Below are 18,128 nucleotides of genomic sequence, written 5' to 3' on the forward strand. Positions count from 1 at the left end.
AATTTTCTAGTTTTCATTTTAAACGTGTCACAGCATAATTATTTCGCTTCCGCCTCATTGATAAATTTTATTTCATGTTCTTATTGTACATATAAACATTTTTATGGCGACTATATTATGACGAAATCCAAAAACCAATTTGACTTTTATGGAGCCCATCGTATATAGCTGTCACTATGCACAACTGGCATAAATCAATTATTGTACCAGAGCAAACGATTGAACCGGTGATGGTTTTCCCGATGAGGCGCCGCCGCCAAAGCTATCGTTTCGGAATAACATAACGTGGTATTAATGGTATCGAATTAATAATCTCACTTATTCGTGCAGTGCATGCCATTGCGAAAGGCAATCCGATGTTTGCCGATATTGAACTGGTGCTTAGTGTCGATATAAACGACGGGAATTAATCGAGAGAAAAAGCTCAAATTGTTACGATTAGTATAGTGCGAGCATTATAACTAGGCTTAAATAAATAACAAGTCTGACAGGTGGTTCATGCACAACTTATTGTGACTTGAACATGGTAACCAAATATTTGAAATAAAATGAGTTATTAAGGAGAAAATATAGCACAATAAGTTACTTTCTAAGAAGTTATTGTATCTTCTTCAAGGTAATCCTCCTTATAAACAAAACATGTCTTCCACAGTTTTCAAAATAGTTAGTTGAATTCGATTTGTGGAAGTTAAATTATGAAGGAAATATTCGCAAAAATCCAGAGCTGTGTCACACGTCCCATTATTGTATTTCTGTTGGCATATTACTAGTCAGTCATTAACTACAAATATCTAGTGCACACCACATAATTTTAAATCACGACACAGTTTTCACAAATAACCATATTAGTTGAAAGGATTTTTGTTACTTCAACCCCCGGGTAAGTGCGCTATTGTCGAGCAGTTGTAATACGTTAAGGTTTTTGTGAACACGCCGTCTTTCTTGGTATTTTTTCGCAAATCTTACTGATTTGCTAATCTCGCTGATTTTACCCCGTAAGGGTTTTTCTACACAATAAGGGGACTTCTGTAGGAGCCATTTAAAACAATTAACATTCCTCAATACTCAAATAATATTCGTGCTGAAAATTCAAAAAAAGACTTGAAATCATCAACATAATTAATTTTAGGGTAGACGACCGTATTTTTTTTATATATGTTCACCGATTTCTCCGTCAATTGTGGATCCATTTTCAAAATTTCTTTTTTTATTCGAAAAAGTGCATTCAACAACTACCTTTGTAGTGTAGTTGTTGGACCCCGCGGCATGAAGAGTTCCTTATTTTCAATGATTGTGTATTACTTAATAAAATAACTGTATAATTTATATTAATTTAAGTGTCTAACACTAAAACGAAAAAAAAATATTAAAAAAAATTTAACTGATGTCAAAAATAAATAAGGAACTCTTAGTGAGTCTTAGTCTTAAAGTAAAAAATAATCAAATTTAGATTTTTAATACAAAAAAAACAAACATTTTAATATAAAATATGTGCATAATAATCCTTACATATTTTATATTCTACTACATACGCACCGTTTAGCTTAATACCTACCTAGGCCTATGTATCTATTTATAATATTAACTACTACCAACTGATCGGTTTGAAGGTGGTGCCGAGCCCAAACAGTACAAAAATAAAAATATACACAAAATTAAATTACAAACAAAACAAATATAATTTGTTGCTCACACCGACTTCAAGCATATGTGTAGTATATAGTTTAAATAAGGTTTTTGCTTATTTTTACTCAGTTATTACAACGATTATCATGTGCATATTTTAAAACGTTTTTTTTTGTGATAAAAATCTAAGTTTGACTTGTTTTACTTTTTAGTGATTTCCTAATTTATTTTTCGAAGTCAGTTCATTTTTTTTAAAATTATTTTATGTTACATGTTGATGACTTTTATGTACTAGCTTCCTTTGGGTATTTAACTGATTTAACGAAATAGCACTGAATCGCAATATAGCAGTTGGGTTCTGTTTGGTTTGGGAGTTTGCTGTAATGAAAGAAATAGACGAGATTTTCTTGATAATCATTGTTTATCAGCTACAGAAATTATTAAAATTGAACTTAAAAAATTAAAATTATTAAAAAATTAGAATTGGACTTAAAAAATTGGACAAGTGGATATAATATCAAGAATAAATAATTTAAAATCATAAGAGAAAATGTGTTAATAAATACTTATCCAAATTACTACCTGGAAAATTGATTCAAATCCAGACAGTCAGCATAGGGATTGGCAACTCTGTAGAAACATTAGTGCATAGTGCAAAGAGATTGGTCTATGATTTAAACATATATGTGTGTCCTTAAATAGTTTAGTTTTATTTTAATTTGAAACATATATACTAATGTATCAATCCCGTACCTGCCTTGCTTGTCTATTAATGTAAGTACAACAGAACAGTAGTAATAAATTAATTTGTAAATTAATATTGTACTAAATATATCTAATATAAGATGTAATTAATACAAAATCTTTTATCTATTCATTGCAAAAAACCTGTTTTCTTTAGCGAAAAAATCGGAAAGGAATTACCGACACACCTGATATTCTTGGATTAACATTTATTAATATTCCAATATTTTGAGATATATGGGTTTTTATACAACATAATGAGTGATGTTTGTATCGTTGTATTAATTAAAGAGTATTCCTACTTGGAATAGTTTATTTGCATATATATTAGGTTTTTATCATTTAAATTCATCATTTTTGACATAACTATACCCTTTAAATATACAATGCTTTGATAATCATCCTACAATCTGTCAGTTTTCTGACTAATTGTTCTCTGTGGTATTCTACTTACATACTATAATTTCATTATAATAATGAATAATAAATATTCACATCTCATGATAGATGGGAATGAAAGTAAAAAGTAAAAGCCTGTTATTATAAAATTGAATAAAGTTGATTCGCACACAATTGATTGTGTTATTAGTTAAGCAATCTTCGACAAACCATGGGTTACATTTGGTTATTGTGTATAGTTGGAAAAGAATTTTAAGAGAGAACACATTTCTTGATTCTTAACTATTATCAGTAAATTTTTATATATCAGCTTACTGGCACTCTGGTCAAAAGGATGAGATTGTCGCCCTACAAATGGGATAGTCGCGAATTAAAATCCTGTTAAGTCTATACAATTAAGCCGGGAGTAACCAGGAGAAAAATAAAGATATGACTATATAGGAAATTTTGGTGAAATGCTTCGCGACGTCCAACATCTAGTTGTAATTAGATTTGTTTTGTTGGTAGATGTTACAAAATAACATTATTATTTTTGTATTGTTTGGGTTCGGCACCGACTTCAAAGTAATCAATTGGTAGTAGTTAAGATAATATTGTAAATAGATAAATATCTTTAGATACGTATTAAGCTAAATTGTGTGTATATAGTAGAATATAAAATACGTTTTGTATATAGGTTAAATAAGGTTTTCGATTATTTTTCTTTAGTTATTACAACGATTATTATGTACATATTTTATTTTAAAACGCTTTTTTATGTTGAAAATCTAAGTTTGATTATTTTTTAATTTTTAGTGAGTTCCTTATTTGTTTTTTGAAGTCGGTTCAATTATTTTGTTAAAAACATATTATTCTTCTCTTTTTAGTGATAGATATTACGCAATTATTTTATTTAATACAATCTAAACAACAACAAAAAGTTATTGTCCCCGTCGGGAATCGAACCCGCGATCTCTGTTTGGGAGCTAAACGCTTTAACCATTACACCATAAAACCAGTTGTCTGAAATATTTTTACAAGGTTTTATATGCTATAGTTTGTGCTTAACAAACAAACTGAATGGCTTTTGCACTGGATAACTTCCAATTTTCCGTCACATCTGCTCAGCAATAATATTATAAACAAATATGTGATTATTTTAGATAAAACATATGGGAAAACTTTGTCATGCCTTTGAAATTTGAGTGTTTCCCTCGCCTTTCCTCCCAACAGATCCTGATTTGGTCCAATCGGTCCACCTCAGAAGTGTACTCTTTCGAACAAAAAAGAATTTAGAAAATCGGGCCACAATTGACGGAGAAATCGGCGGACATATATTAAAAAAATATATACAGCCCAACATAGAACCTTTTCCGAAGTCAGTTAATAAGAAATATAATAATTAAGTGTTGCTTGTTTTGGTGTATGAAAAATTTTTGCATCGCATACATATAAAAACATTGTTTGCAAAATTGAAATAAATAAATTCCTATATTCCGTAAATTTACTAACTTTGTATTTTTAAGTATATTTTGGACAAATAACTTTTTATTTATAGTTTCCTAGTTTATAATAGTTCACATTTAGAAAATAAGTATCAGAAAATATAAATAAATGAGCTGTGATATTATATAGTGCTTTTGGTGTGTCTTTATTTTTTATACAAATGTTAAACAATATTTAAATAAAATAGTTTATAATTATACAATTTTTTAATTTCCCCCTGTAATACATATTCCCGCTTAGTGCGCCCTCCAGTAGTTGAAAATTTCATGCCTATGAGATAGCATTCAATCTCAATAGTATATCTAAAGTACACAAATTAAATAACAATTAATTGTAATGATATTACAAAAGCATTGTTAGATATAAATAGCTTACTAAATACTTTTTAGTATTATTTTATAATCACACCTTGTTATTTTTATTTTATCCATAGTTAACCAAACCATTTTTCCATAATAATATAATATATAACATATAATTTTTCCATAACCAAACGTTATGGAACAGACCAACCGGACATTTGAAATTATTGGTTATATCGCAGGTGACCCTGACGACGATACCCGATTGTCATAGAAACAGCACAACAGTATTGTTTACTAATCGTTACACAGCGACAATGTATAAACGTCAGCCCCGCAAGATTTTTCGGATCTACGCGTTTTGGGCATTGTTGAATACGATTTCAGGCGATAATTCCCTAGAAAATATGGAAAAAGAAAAAGTGGTTCCCGATGTGATCGATCAGACGCCGAAAGCGGTCGCCGAGGTGGCTTTTAAGGGCGGCGTTAAGGCGAACATGGGAAATGTCTTGACGCCGACACAAGGTGAGTAATGTTAGGTTATATTTGGACAGGGCGGTTGAAAATTGATTTTATTTATTTTACTAACAAAACTGCACTTCGAACTTTAGCGGCGGCTAATATAGCATTAATACGTAATTTTATAATAAATAAAATTACCATCAAATAATTCAACAGAATCAGTCACCATTTTTTCGTAAGTTTATACAAAAAGATGTTTTTACCGATGATTCATTATGGTGAAATTACTGTTGCATTATATACGTTTTTGTTAATAGTCAATCAAAAGACTTCAAAGCTTACTTTACTAAGAGTATATAAATATCCTTGCTTATCGTAAGTATATTATTATTATTGAATTCTACTAAAAATTAAAGCCACTTAATTTGGAAATAATTAGAATTAAACACAATACTTATTTATCAATAATTTTTGTATCCGCGTAATATTCAGCTCACAGTGCAAAATAAAGTACATGATATTTTGAAAATTACATCAAACAAGAAAAGCAAGAAAAAATAAAAGATAAAATTAAATAAAATAATGTCGAAAAAGCATATATAAACAATAGTAATAATATATAAGCAATTGGTGTATAGTACTAGAGTAAATATAATTAGAATGTATCGACCACTAGACGTTTAAAATTTGACAACAATTAATAACGCTTAATATACTGCTCTAAAATGTTTAATTTATCTAAAGTTACTTTTTGTTTCCTTTCGTTTGTAAACCCTAGACGTGGCTGCAGCTGTAAAACTGGTAGTCTTTAGAATTAATTCAATTTCAGAATGAACTTCATTATCAAGAATTTAAACAGAACGTCTAAAATAAAATAGTTCTAAAATGAACTAATTATTTTTTGTATTAAATATTTGCGGTTCATATTCATAATTTAAATATATATATATATATATATATATATATATATATATATATATATATATATATATATATATATATATATATATATATATATATATATATGTGTGTCATTAAATATAATTAGTCAGATATGTATATCCAATTTATAAGAAATTAAGTTTTAGTGATTATCAGTGTCCATGCCTTGTAATTTATGTTTTTAATACATGCTCTAGTTTCCAGCATGTATTTGTTCGTCGTCTGTCACTCAGAAAAGTGTGTTAGGTGATGCTATCTACATGGGAATGTTGGATTGGGTGCTTTACGTTAACTTTATCTATAAATTAATAATAAAGGATTTAAAAGAGATGGTGTTACTGTATATGAAATCGCATCGGGTACATTTATAACCAACTTCATTGTGAAGCCTAACTGATAGGCTTCACTTTTCAGTGTCATTTCGTTGCATTGTGAACAAAGCTTTTCTCAGTGCGTTGAAATTTCAACATATAAATACTGGTTTCGAGATTTTAAAAATTGTGGGTTTTACACTAAACACGAAGCGTTCTGTACAGATAAAATTGGTGATAATAAGGATTTAAGGTCATTACTCGATAGTAATCCATGTAAAACCACGTGATTTATAATTAACACTAGAAATAAATTCCCATCGCTTGAAGCACTTGGAAATGATTCAAATGCTTGAATGTAGAGACACTGAAAGACGTTTGGTCATATGTGAAATGCTGAAAAATCAACAGAAAAATAGGAAAGATTTTTTGCACCATATTGTTACTGGTGATGCAAAGTAGATCCATTTTGTATATTAAAATATAATTTTTCCTGTAAATGATACAACGTTGGCCATGCGTTTTTTATCCGCTGATTTTAACACTTCTAGTTTGGCAGGATACATTACTTAAAAAATATCTCCGGATATGGCACATGCGCATAGAAAACCATAGAGAAGGAACTACATTAACTTCCTTTTCTAATGGCGGTACATTCTTATCGAGTCGATCGATATAGTCGATCAAGTCAAAACATGAAAAAATCTAGAATATTTCGATTTCGTGTTACATTAATAATTCTATAGTAGTAATAATTAAATTGTTGTGTTATTCTTGGTGGTTTAACATACAGTGATTTTAAAATATGGAAGAACAATGGTAAGTGCAGAATGTAAGGTTACATTTTTAAAAGTTATGAAATCCACAGCATGAATTTTATTTATAGTGGGAATGTTAGCTGTCAAATTTATAACACATCAGTTTCAACGCCATCGAACAGGTACCAACATATGCCTAAATTTAGTGATAACAAGAACAGGGAAGAAAATTATTCTTGTTGTGTTGGAAGTAGTCAAGTCATTAATGAGATTTGTCCATGAAAAATAAATTGTAGTAACTGGTAATAATTATACATTTATTTTAAACATAATATATTTTAGTAATGATTTAAATTTTATTTTATAGGTAAGATGTAACTAAAATTTGTTGAGAGTGAAAGTCGAAGAATGTGAAATTCAGAAAAACAGAGAAAAAAAAATTAGACAACATTTTGCTAAGATGTAAGAACAGTGTACAGGGAAATAATTAAATTTGCTAACAAAAGTAGACCTGGATCAAATAAACAAAATATAATACTATCAACGATACCCTAATAATATAATGACAAGGAAAATATATTGCATTATTATATATAAGTATGGGTAAATAAACTATTTATTAATGGGGTGTATGGGTCAAGAAAAGTAATGATCATAGTTGATCATATTGGAAGATTTTTAGGAGAGTTTTACTGCTTTCATATATAGTGGTGGCTTTTTCGTTTGGCTTTAACTATATTGGCTGGGTTTGATCTAAACGATTTTGGTCTTTTTTATGGTAATGTTTATTTATATGGTTCTAGGAGTTCTGTTTAATTGTTCAAATATGTAAATTAATTTAAATATGGTGTTTTTATAAAAATAGAAAGGCAAATAGAAATTATTTTTATTCATTTTATTCAATAATTCTAAATAATATGTGTTATTTAAAAAAAAATTCCAATGTTCATTTCCCTCCTTATATATAGTTTCAACATCAAATCAATTATTTATCACCTTTGTGTATGTATATTTATAAAAAATAATTTATATATAAAAAAGGTATAAATAAAGTAAAGTAAATGAAGCTGTATATATGCATGCACCAAACTTTAATTATTCTCTGTTTCAAATTTAAATGGATCCCAGTAAGCATGCGCCATATCCGAAGATATTTGTTGAGTAAAGTATCCTGGGTTTAGTGGTTTTAATTTGAATTCATAACCAACTTATTATATAAATTGACCATCGGCTAGTTCTTAAAGTATTTTGAAATTCCCACTGCGCTCCCGCAACATTTACTATTTTCAGAATAAAATTGACCGAGAGATATATATGCAGAATATCGGCTTCTCCGTTATATGTATATGTAAAAGAAACTTAAAAGAATGCGGCTTCAAAGTTATTATTCCAATATCGTTCATTGTTTTCAAAATAAATCGCCTTAAAAGTCATCAAACTATACCGGGAAAAAACAAACCTTCACAATGAATTGATATTGTGTAAATTGTCTTTTAAACGCGAATGAGATTGTTGGTGAGTACGACGAACCATCACGAATACATTAAACATAAACACTAGGAATGTTTTCATGTCTCAAGGCTTCAGCAGAACTATAAATAAACAAGAATAATGACGGCAGGAAGTTGCATCATTTCTGTGCCGAAATTGTTTATTGTGTTATTATAAATAAATCAGCGGGGATTAATATGTTTACTGTTGATTAAATTTGGACGGGAGTATTGAATGGTGGGTGTCGCGATTCAATTGTTCTGTGGTTTCTCGTGATGGTATGTGTGTGGGTGGATAGATAAATCCATTTAAGTTGCTACATATGCTAAGGTATATGCGGATAGATAAAACGAATGATGAAAGATATTAATTATAATCATTTTTATTTAACTTGATGTTGTAAGGTGGTTTTTAATAAATAATACCTCATAAAAATTAACACATTAGAAATTATAATGAGATATTCTGACGACAAACAGTAAGAGGCAAAAATTATTGTGTTCGCTATGATTCTGTTCTGCTCAGCTAAACTATTAACAAGGTATAATATAAAGAGTATAATATTTAAATTTCGTCTCGTTTATGTCAAGATGTGTCAAGGTGTGTGTTGTGTCAAGGTGTGTTTAAAATGACCATATTATGGACTGATAACACAAGTATACACTATTTTTCACTTGAGCAACCAAAAACTGTTATAATGTAAATTGCTAACTCCAAACCAACCGCCCGTTTTTTTTAATTGGTTCTAGTTTTCGAAATATTCAATAAATTCCTTATTTTGTTGAGGTTGAACTGAATCTTTTATACCTCTTAAGATCTGTTTCACATGTTTTAATTCACCAGTAATTGCTCGTCATGCCTTCGTCCCAATACCCTTGGAATCGATTTTTCCATTTTCGCTATATCTTGGTATCATTTTTGCAACTTGATTTAACTGCATATTAATTAAGTGCTTGCGTGATCTTTTAATTTTTGGTTACGAGAAAGTAGTCAAAAACACTTTGAAACGTTGCCTACATTGCTACTTCATCGGACGTTGAATATTTTGTAAACTTTGCATCAGTTATTAATCAAATCACTCAATCCATTTGCATGGCATGCATCCCATGCAAATGTCACTTGCACAGCTTTGTTATGCATGCGTTACAAAACAATTTCGGTACCTATGACTTGTCGGTGTTTACTTCAGTAAAACCAAAGTACTGCATTTATCCATTTTGAGTGCATTTGTCATGCTTTTTCTATGTTGAATGAGCATATAACTTCCATAAACGCAAAATAATCTTTCGGTCGACTTTGCAACATTGTCTCTGCACTTTCAGACGTCCCAAAGCACGCCCACAGCACAAGATCCAAATTATGGCTAATGCAACTTTGGAAACTGGCAGGCGTTATAAGAGCACAGTGCTGCCACCATGCCCGAACTTGAAAACCAGAACCAATTTGACACACGAGTTGAAATTCTTATTTCAGGGCATTAAATAATGTCATTAATCGTTCTAATCTGCTCGGGTTCAAGAGTTGGCCCGAATTTGTAATCTTGTACAATTAATCGCATCGATTCAAGGAAGCAAATTCAGCAACTGTTTCGGAGACTGAACAGATGCAACGAAATGAAATATTGGCATGGTAATACAATATGTCATTTTCAGTATTTAATTTCCGGGCTTGCTGTATTTTTTTATCGCAGCAGTATATAACGTATATTTGCTGTACTAGTTGTTTCTCTGGCATCTTGGTTCACAAGAAAGCAATCTGGTTCTTATTAGTACTATTGATAAGAGCAACATAACTAAGTCCAAAATAATCAAACTGATTTTACCAGACCAGTAATTGGACATTTTAATGATAATTATAAGACATACTTTCGGCTTAAACTGTATATATTAGATTCATTGTCAAAGGGAGAAATATAGGAATGTTGAAGGTCACATTTAATATAACCCATATTAAAATAGTTTATTTTGTGTTTGTATCAACGATTTTTTAATACTATCTTGGTTACTTTAGTGAAGGATGCACCAACAATTCAATGGCCGGTGGAACCCGACTCTTTTTACACGCTGTGTATGACAGATCCAGATGCCCCCAGTCGAACTAATCCAAAGTTTCGTGAATGGCAACATTGGTTGGTTGGAAATATTCCAGGAAACGAAATCTCAAAAGGTAAAATGAACTTATTTACATATAATGAGATTTCATTATTAATAATAATAGCGACGTCAGGATTTTTGATAAAAAATGTGTGGTACCACATTATTCCGAATGAAGATTGCTTCATAATGGATGCATTTGCCATTCATTTTAAAATTTTATTTTTTATTTTATTTGTCAACAATACACAGGAAAAATTGCTATTGATAGTTATTTCGGGTAACTCACTATTAACAGGGATATCAAAACTATTAAATATATATTAGTCTAGGGAAGGTATCCAACTATATATTAGATGCTTGCGTGTACTTTGATAAGCTATATCTATTACTTAAATGTGAAAGACAACTTAAATAAGAGTTAAGCAACATAATCTAACTGTTGAATTCAATGGTTCTCACATTTCTCTACATAAAATAAAAGTTTTCCATGTAGCAAATAAGAAATTTGCTGTCGAAGACCATCAAGTATTTTTAGAAACTTATAGTAATGCTGTCATTTGTCAATTTTTTGGTTTCAAGAATTACATGTGGTGATTTAGTGGAATATCAATAACAGCGAATGGCCTGGGCGGCCAACAAAGCTCGAAGACAAAGAATTGTAAGGCTTGTTGTGTAAAAACTCCGGCTTGAAACTCTCAAAGAAATTACACATAACTTAGCAGTTTATGAATGATCTGTTTTCAGACGTTTACATAAGATTATAGATGATACAGGGAAAATGGTTACCGCACGAATAGACTGAACATGTAATTTCAAATTTTTTCAACATATCTGTTTTATTGCTTGCAAATTAAAAAAGAAGAATTGACTAGCGGTGAAAAGTGATACTGATGGTATGGAAAGTCTTAAATAACCAAATTAACCATTCCCAGTGCAGACATTCATGAGTCAGTCCAGGAGATCTATCTATATAGACACCGAAGCGGAATAATATAAAATATTGTTGTACAGTGTAATTACGAGCAGCTAAAACCGAATGAAACTATTACTGCAGATGTCTACAAACATTCATTGAACACACTGAAGGGCAAAAAAACTAGCAATGGCGAGTAACAGACCCAAAGTCATCCTCTTGTATGACAACACTCGGTCATTCGTTGCAAGAGTGCTTCACAACCCAGAGTACTCACCAGAGATGCTGCCATCTGATTACTGCTTGTTCAGACGAATACAGCATAGCTGTGTTAGCCTACGGTTTCTAAATGCTGAAGAATGTCAAAAATTAGATCGCTCCCAACAGAATATCCTCAGAAAGATAGAAAACATTTGGATATATCGTATATATTGTAGCAAGTTTTCTTAATAAATGCCTTTCTAAAATCAAAAAAATAAAAGAATTCATACAAGCACCTAATATCAGAATAGCAACTTTTCGTTTATAGAATGTAAAAATCTCGACATCTAGTAGAAAATAGTTTATTTCGGTTTTTAATTAATATTATTTTATTAGGAGATGTTTTGAGTGCGTATGTTGGAGCTGGACCACCAAAAGGTAGCGGTTTACATCGCTACGTTATCTTAATCTACAAGCAGAAGGGTAAGATATCGTTTTCGGAACCGAAGATTCCGAACACTTCCGGCGACGGCCGACCGAAGTTCTCCATAAAAAAGTTGGCGGAAAAGTACGACTTTGACGGACCGATCGCTGGAAACTTTTTCCAAGCCGAATGGGACGATTACGTTCCAAAACTGTATAAACAATTAGGAAACTAACGAGTGCACGTTACAAGAATAAATTGCTAGTTATTGCTGTCGTATGTTGTTTTACTTACCCATGTGCCCGTTGCATTTGTTGGCATGGCCATTCTGCTGATACAGTCCCGTATGGCCGTTGTTCATTACGTGTCCATTGCCGTTAAACTGTGTGTGGCCATTTTGAACCAAATTCCGTAAAATGGTATGTGGCATATTGACGTTATATATGTATGCGTCTATAGATAAGCTGTCCTAGGTCCGTACACTGTTCACTCACATTTTAATATCTTAGGGTAATCTGAAACAAAAAATATCATGTTCAAAAAATATTTCGCAGAAATACGCTAATTCCTTATTAAGTTTTCTAATGAACTTGAATATATTTTCTATATATTTTCCCAATCTATATATAAATTTTATAGCGCGAATGACAAGGCCCTAATTATCTAAAAAAATGTTATATTTAGAGAAATCAAGAGTAAAATGGTTAGAATGAAAAGTTTCATTTACATAAAAGCAATACTAGGACGACAATGTTGTAAACAAGTCCTTCCAAGATGTCGCCACTTCTTTCCAGTTTTCAAGTAAATTAAAATTTGTTATAAAAACTCTACATGTTTCATGACTGGCGTAATAAGTAGAATGCCTGCGAGAAATCGCTCTCTCAATTAATTGCTTATCAAGAAAACAAGTCAGTTTCACACATAACTATTGTTGGTTAAGCTGTAAAGCCACTAAAGGCGAGTTGAAGTTGCTCAAAATCCCCTAGCCATGAACTATTAAAATTAAAAAATATCCGTAGTTTGAAGAACAGCCCTAGTCTGTGGCTTCCTAATGCAAGTATCGCACGGCAGGACGTAATATTATCAAAGGCGCACTGCAGTTGGTGTGAATTAACCTAGTCTAGAATTAAACAGAATTTGGACAAAAGCTTACAGTTCAGGATGTATGGCCACCAAAGGCGGATTGAAGTAGCTCGGTTACTCAGGCGAAGACTATCAAAACTGGAAACCATACCATGCAGTATATACCATGGAAATTTGGGTAAAAACAGTGCAATTTAGCAATTCATTAAAAGTAAATTCAGTAAGATGGAAATTTATCAGTGAAATGTTTAGAAGTAAGAATTTCGTTTATATTACAAGCTGCCACTTCTTTCTCTTAAAATAGAATCTTACTAATGTAAATTTTAAGAAGCCGGCTTGGTGGCGCATTGGCAAAGGCAATAGGACGGTCTTCCTACTGTTGCGATAGCCACGGGTTCGAATCCTGCTGGGGTATAGTCGTAAATTTATGTTCGTGATTATTTAAAATTTATGATTGTCCTAGGCAAGAGTGTAAAATCCGACAAGGAAAATGATCCCAGTCACGCCAGTAACCAGGCTGGGTAAGATCGGATGTATTCTGGGATGATTTCTAAGTTGGTCACTCGTCAGTTGGTAGGTTTAATGCCGAGAACCGTGGCTCGGAGCCCTGGTTCAACTATAGGTCCAGTACAGATAAACCCATAGTAGGTAAAAGGAGGCTTTAAAATATATTTAAAAAAATTTAAGAAAATATTTTAAAATCAACATCTCTCGCAACTCTTATATACAATAGGTCATCTGTCGGCTTCTTACATAAACATTACATAAACATATAACTATCGAAGAAGATAATAAAAATAATGATATAATTACAGAGATAAATTTTATAATGTTATTTTTTGTAATAATATTTTCCTTCTGTACAATATTTTTTGTAGAATACTGGAGTAAAATTAACATGAGAAATAATGTGAAATGAAATATTTATTGAGAAATGCGATCAAAACATAGTAAGATAGTATAAAATCGTAATCCTATTTGTTATAAAATCGACCCAGTCGAAATTTTAAAAGAGAGTATTATTGCAGTGTTAAGAAATGTTTGCTCAAACCCATAAGCCCAAATTTTAAATTGAGTCTTGCGTCTTAGCGACTTTTTCATTAAGAATTCAATATCTATAGATGACTATTTTTGAAAAACCACTTTAAGACAATTCTACATGTTTACTTTACCCGTAGTATTTATAGCAAAGATTCAGTTCAGTATTTCGGCAAAAAAATTGATTTGAAACAAAAATTGACGTTTTAAATAATGACATTTTAAATAACTTAAACGTTAAAATACTCCAAATCTGCCTGTGATGTAGTTGTTTTTGTTGCCTAAGTATAATTTATAATTATTGTGTAGCCCCTAATAGTTTTGTCCGTTATTAGTTACCAAATAATGTACTGATATAATGTCAATATATATTCAATATATTGTGGCTGATTTAGTCGTGGAATTGTGCATGAAGTTAGTATATATTGCTACAAGATTCGAATGCCAACTAGACAGAAGAAAATGGGCTTCTAACTAGACTCACTGAACATTCACTGTTGTTTACTACTGGTCATATATTCTCAAAATATAAAGAAAAATATTAATTAAATTCAAGCTTTCAACGAGAGTCAATCAAATTCCATCATGGTTAGATTACGAAAAGTTAGTATCAAATATCTGGTTTCTTGTATATCAAATAGTTCGATGCGCTATACTTCACCAGGTTAAGGGTAACTGACACATATTTGTTTGAACAATGCGATTTTGTTAAGCTCTCATAGCTTGGTATGTGTGTTATGACAAACAGAAATTTCAAACATTAGTAATAATCGAGTAATAATGAATCATTTTGTAGATTTTTTAAATGTTTTCGTCAGTAACAACCTCTTTTGGGCGTCCACAGCGTTCAACGTCTTCGGTGCTCATTTACCACGTCTAAACTTAGCATACCAATCCTTGATGGTTGATTTTCCTAGGGAAGTGTCCAAAAACTCGGCATCAAGCCAAGTTTTTGCTTCTACTGTATTTTTTCCCTTCAAAAAGCAATATTTTATTAACACGCAAAATTCCTTTTTATCCATTTTTTTCGCAATAACAAAAGTTGTTTCACTCAAAATGCTATAATACACAAACTAATGATCCGACAGCTGTCAGATTCATGCACGCATCTTCTGAGGGTTAGGGCTAACTAAAAAACATATGGATTTAATTCTAGTAGCGTCATCTATGTGTCAGGGCTGGGACTATTCGATTGACCTGTCAGTGTAGTTGCACATGTTTATAAGATTGATAGGTTATTATTAAATGAACTTTGAAATTACAGTATTATTCAATATTCTACCAGAAGTCATGGATAGAGTATCTGGAATACTCACTCACTTCAATTGTATAAAAGTCCTAGTATTCTTGTTGAAATTATTATTTCTGTTACGGTCACAGAATACAGTTATTATCGACGCATCGATTGTGAGAAATTTTAGGTTATTTGCCTTGATAAATCCCAGTTCAATATTTTTATTTATCTTTTCTTTTGATTGATTGCACAAGACCATTTTACTGTAAAATATGAGATAAATAATCCAAATAAAATCAACGCGCGCTAAAAAGTTCAAATGTTGGATTCAGAAACGGAAAATGACGTCAATGTTTCTTAGCGCTTCTGGTAAGTGTTTGACTTAAAATGGCGGATCTTAAAATTTGTGTTTTTATTTCTGATAAAATCTTAGTAATCCCACTTTTAATTTTAAAATAAATGTATTTTTAATATTCTGTATAGTATATTATTATAAATCAATATTTTGGTGATTCACAATTACAGTCATTTAGCCTATTATTGAATAATGTTAACTGATTCTGGCCTCGAATAATATAGCTTCCTGTTATTCAGATCCCTTACTATGATTTTAATTAATGTCTTTTTTTTAATATATTGGACAAAGTTCTGCGTTTCTGAAAAGTAATTCACTCCTGGTTTGACAGAAGTGTTCAAAACGGTATAATCTACATATTCGAATTTGTCATATTCTAACCGAATAACTCCACTACTAATACAGTTTCAAAAATAAATAATACAGAATTTGCGATATAGACCGTAATATTTATTTAAGTTACATACTACTATAGGCTTACAGATATTAGGCTGTAATGGCATCCAAAACTTGGAACCATGCAAATAATTAGTAAGATATAATTTCAAAAGAACCTCATTTTAGTTTAGATATATTTTTCCTTCTTCAACGCGCCCCAACTTGGAGAAACGGAAACTCAGATATCTGGGAGTACTGACCTTATCATGCAGCCGTAAATTTATTTTATTTTCCTCTTTTTCTAAAGCTGGTCATGTCATGCAGGCTCATGTCTACAAAGTCCACCTATAAGAGACCTATGTGGGAATTGGGCAAGTGACAATCGCCAAAAAGCAGAAGCATTCGCTGAATATCTAAAAAAAACTTTCAAACCAAGCGAAACTAATATTGAACATAATTTTCCGGACATATAAGCTGAAAATTCGAGGAATGAATTAGTCACGCCGAAAGAGTTAACCAAAGTTATTAAAACTGACATTAACCGCAGGAAATCACCAGGCTACGATTTAATAACAGGAGAATTACTGCAAAAACTACCAAAAAAGAGAATTATAAAACTCTCCAGCTTGATCAATACAGCATTTAGATTAAAACATGTTCCAGACATTTGGAAGATGGCGGAAATTATAATGATCCCAAAACCTGGGAAGTAAAATCGAAAAAGAACGAAATAAAATCCTATAGCCCTATATCACTACTGCCAGTAATATCTAAGGTTTTTGAAAAACTCCTGTTGAAAAGAATAAAACCGATCATAGAGAGAAAAAACCTAATACCAACACATCAGTTTGGGCTTATTAACAAGCTCTCAACAATTCACCAGGTCCACAGAATAACAGATGTTATTGAAGAAGCCTACGAAAGTCAAAGAGTAGTTTGGCATGAAGGCCTTGTTCATAAACTACAGAAAATACTACCATAAAAATACACCGAACTATTAAAATCATACATTACAACCAGAATGTTTAGAGTCAAACAAGAAGAAGCTTACTCCACAATAAAAGAAGCTAAAGCAGGTGTACCACAAGGAAGTATTCTGGGACCAATGCTTTATCTACTTTACACTTGTGATATACCACAAATGGAAAATATCACGATGGCTACATTTGCTGATGATACTGCGATTATAGCTGTGGGAGACAATAGTGAAGAAGCCTCACGAAAATTACAACAGGCAAGTGACAATATAAATAATTGGACACAAGCTTGGAAAATAAGAATTAATGAAAGTAAATCATTCCATCATTCCACACAGAAAACACGCTAAATATCTCGCAATGAATCTCGATGCAAAACTTCCCTGGAAGGAACATATAAAGAAGAAAAGAAAATAACTGGAATTGAAATATAGGAAAATGTACTGGCTAATTGGAAGAAAATCACAATTATCAGTACATAATAAATTTCTATTATTTATATAAGCAAATATTGAAACCTATATGGACATATGGAGTTCAACTATGGGGATGTTCCGTAAAGAGTAACATAAACAAAATACAAATTTTTCAGAACAAAGTCCTGAGAGGTATTGTGGGTGCACCCAAATACTATAGGACTGATTACCTACATCAAGAGCTTCGGATACCCACAGTCACTCAAGAAATCAAGAGAATTGCAAGGGGACATGAGGAAAGACTCCATTCTCATACAAATATTGAAATATTGCAACTTTTGGATACCACCAGAACAGGACACAGACTTAAAATAATCAAACCATCTGATCTGGTGTAGTGTTGTGTAGTGAGCTGTATATATTAAAAAATTCAACAGTGACATGTATAAACATTATTTCACCAGAGACTGAGTTAGGTCCGATGGGTCCTCCT

The 18,128-nt window shown here is 31.4% G+C and overlaps 2 protein-coding genes across 2 annotated transcripts in view; one reads left to right on the forward strand and one right to left on the reverse strand.

Annotated features, from left to right (window-relative positions):
- The window catches only part of LOC143206499 (calpain-9), a 167,763-nt gene that overhangs the window by 125,257 nt on the left and 24,378 nt on the right, over positions 1-18,128 (reverse strand). Inside the window, exon 2 of the mRNA XM_076419071.1 lies at positions 12,449-12,669. Coding sequence (XP_076275186.1) covers positions 12,449-12,584 — 136 coding nt within the window. The 5' untranslated portion in view covers positions 12,585-12,669. The remainder of the gene's footprint in view (positions 1-12,448; positions 12,670-18,128) is intronic.
- On the forward strand, positions 4,824-12,430 carry LOC143206500 (protein D3). The gene is made up of 3 exons (XM_076419073.1): positions 4,824-5,081; positions 10,531-10,686; positions 12,127-12,430. The coding sequence occupies exons 1-3, from the start codon at positions 4,874-4,876 to the stop codon at positions 12,387-12,389; spliced, it is 627 nt and encodes a 208-aa protein (XP_076275188.1). The 5' UTR covers positions 4,824-4,873; the 3' UTR covers positions 12,390-12,430.

The sequence above is a fragment of the Rhynchophorus ferrugineus genome, unplaced genomic scaffold (assembly GCF_030347505.1).
Source record: "Rhynchophorus ferrugineus isolate W39M unplaced genomic scaffold, kcgeb_rfMv2 rfM1, whole genome shotgun sequence".
Classification (NCBI taxonomy): domain Eukaryota; kingdom Metazoa; phylum Arthropoda; class Insecta; order Coleoptera; family Curculionidae; genus Rhynchophorus; species Rhynchophorus ferrugineus.

What these genes read in the sequence shown, in the direction of transcription:
- LOC143206500 (XM_076419073.1), top strand. Translation starts at nt 4,874, where the DNA reads ATGTATAAACGTCAGCCCCGCAAGATTTTTCGGATCTACGCGTTTTGG. An exon ending in TGTCTTGACGCCGACACAAG is followed by an intron (nt 5,082 to 10,530) that starts GTGAGTAATGTT and finishes TGGTTACTTTAG; the next exon opens with TGAAGGATGCACCAACAATT. An exon ending in AGGAAACGAAATCTCAAAAG is followed by an intron (nt 10,687 to 12,126) that starts GTAAAATGAACT and finishes TTATTTTATTAG; the next exon opens with GAGATGTTTTGAGTGCGTAT.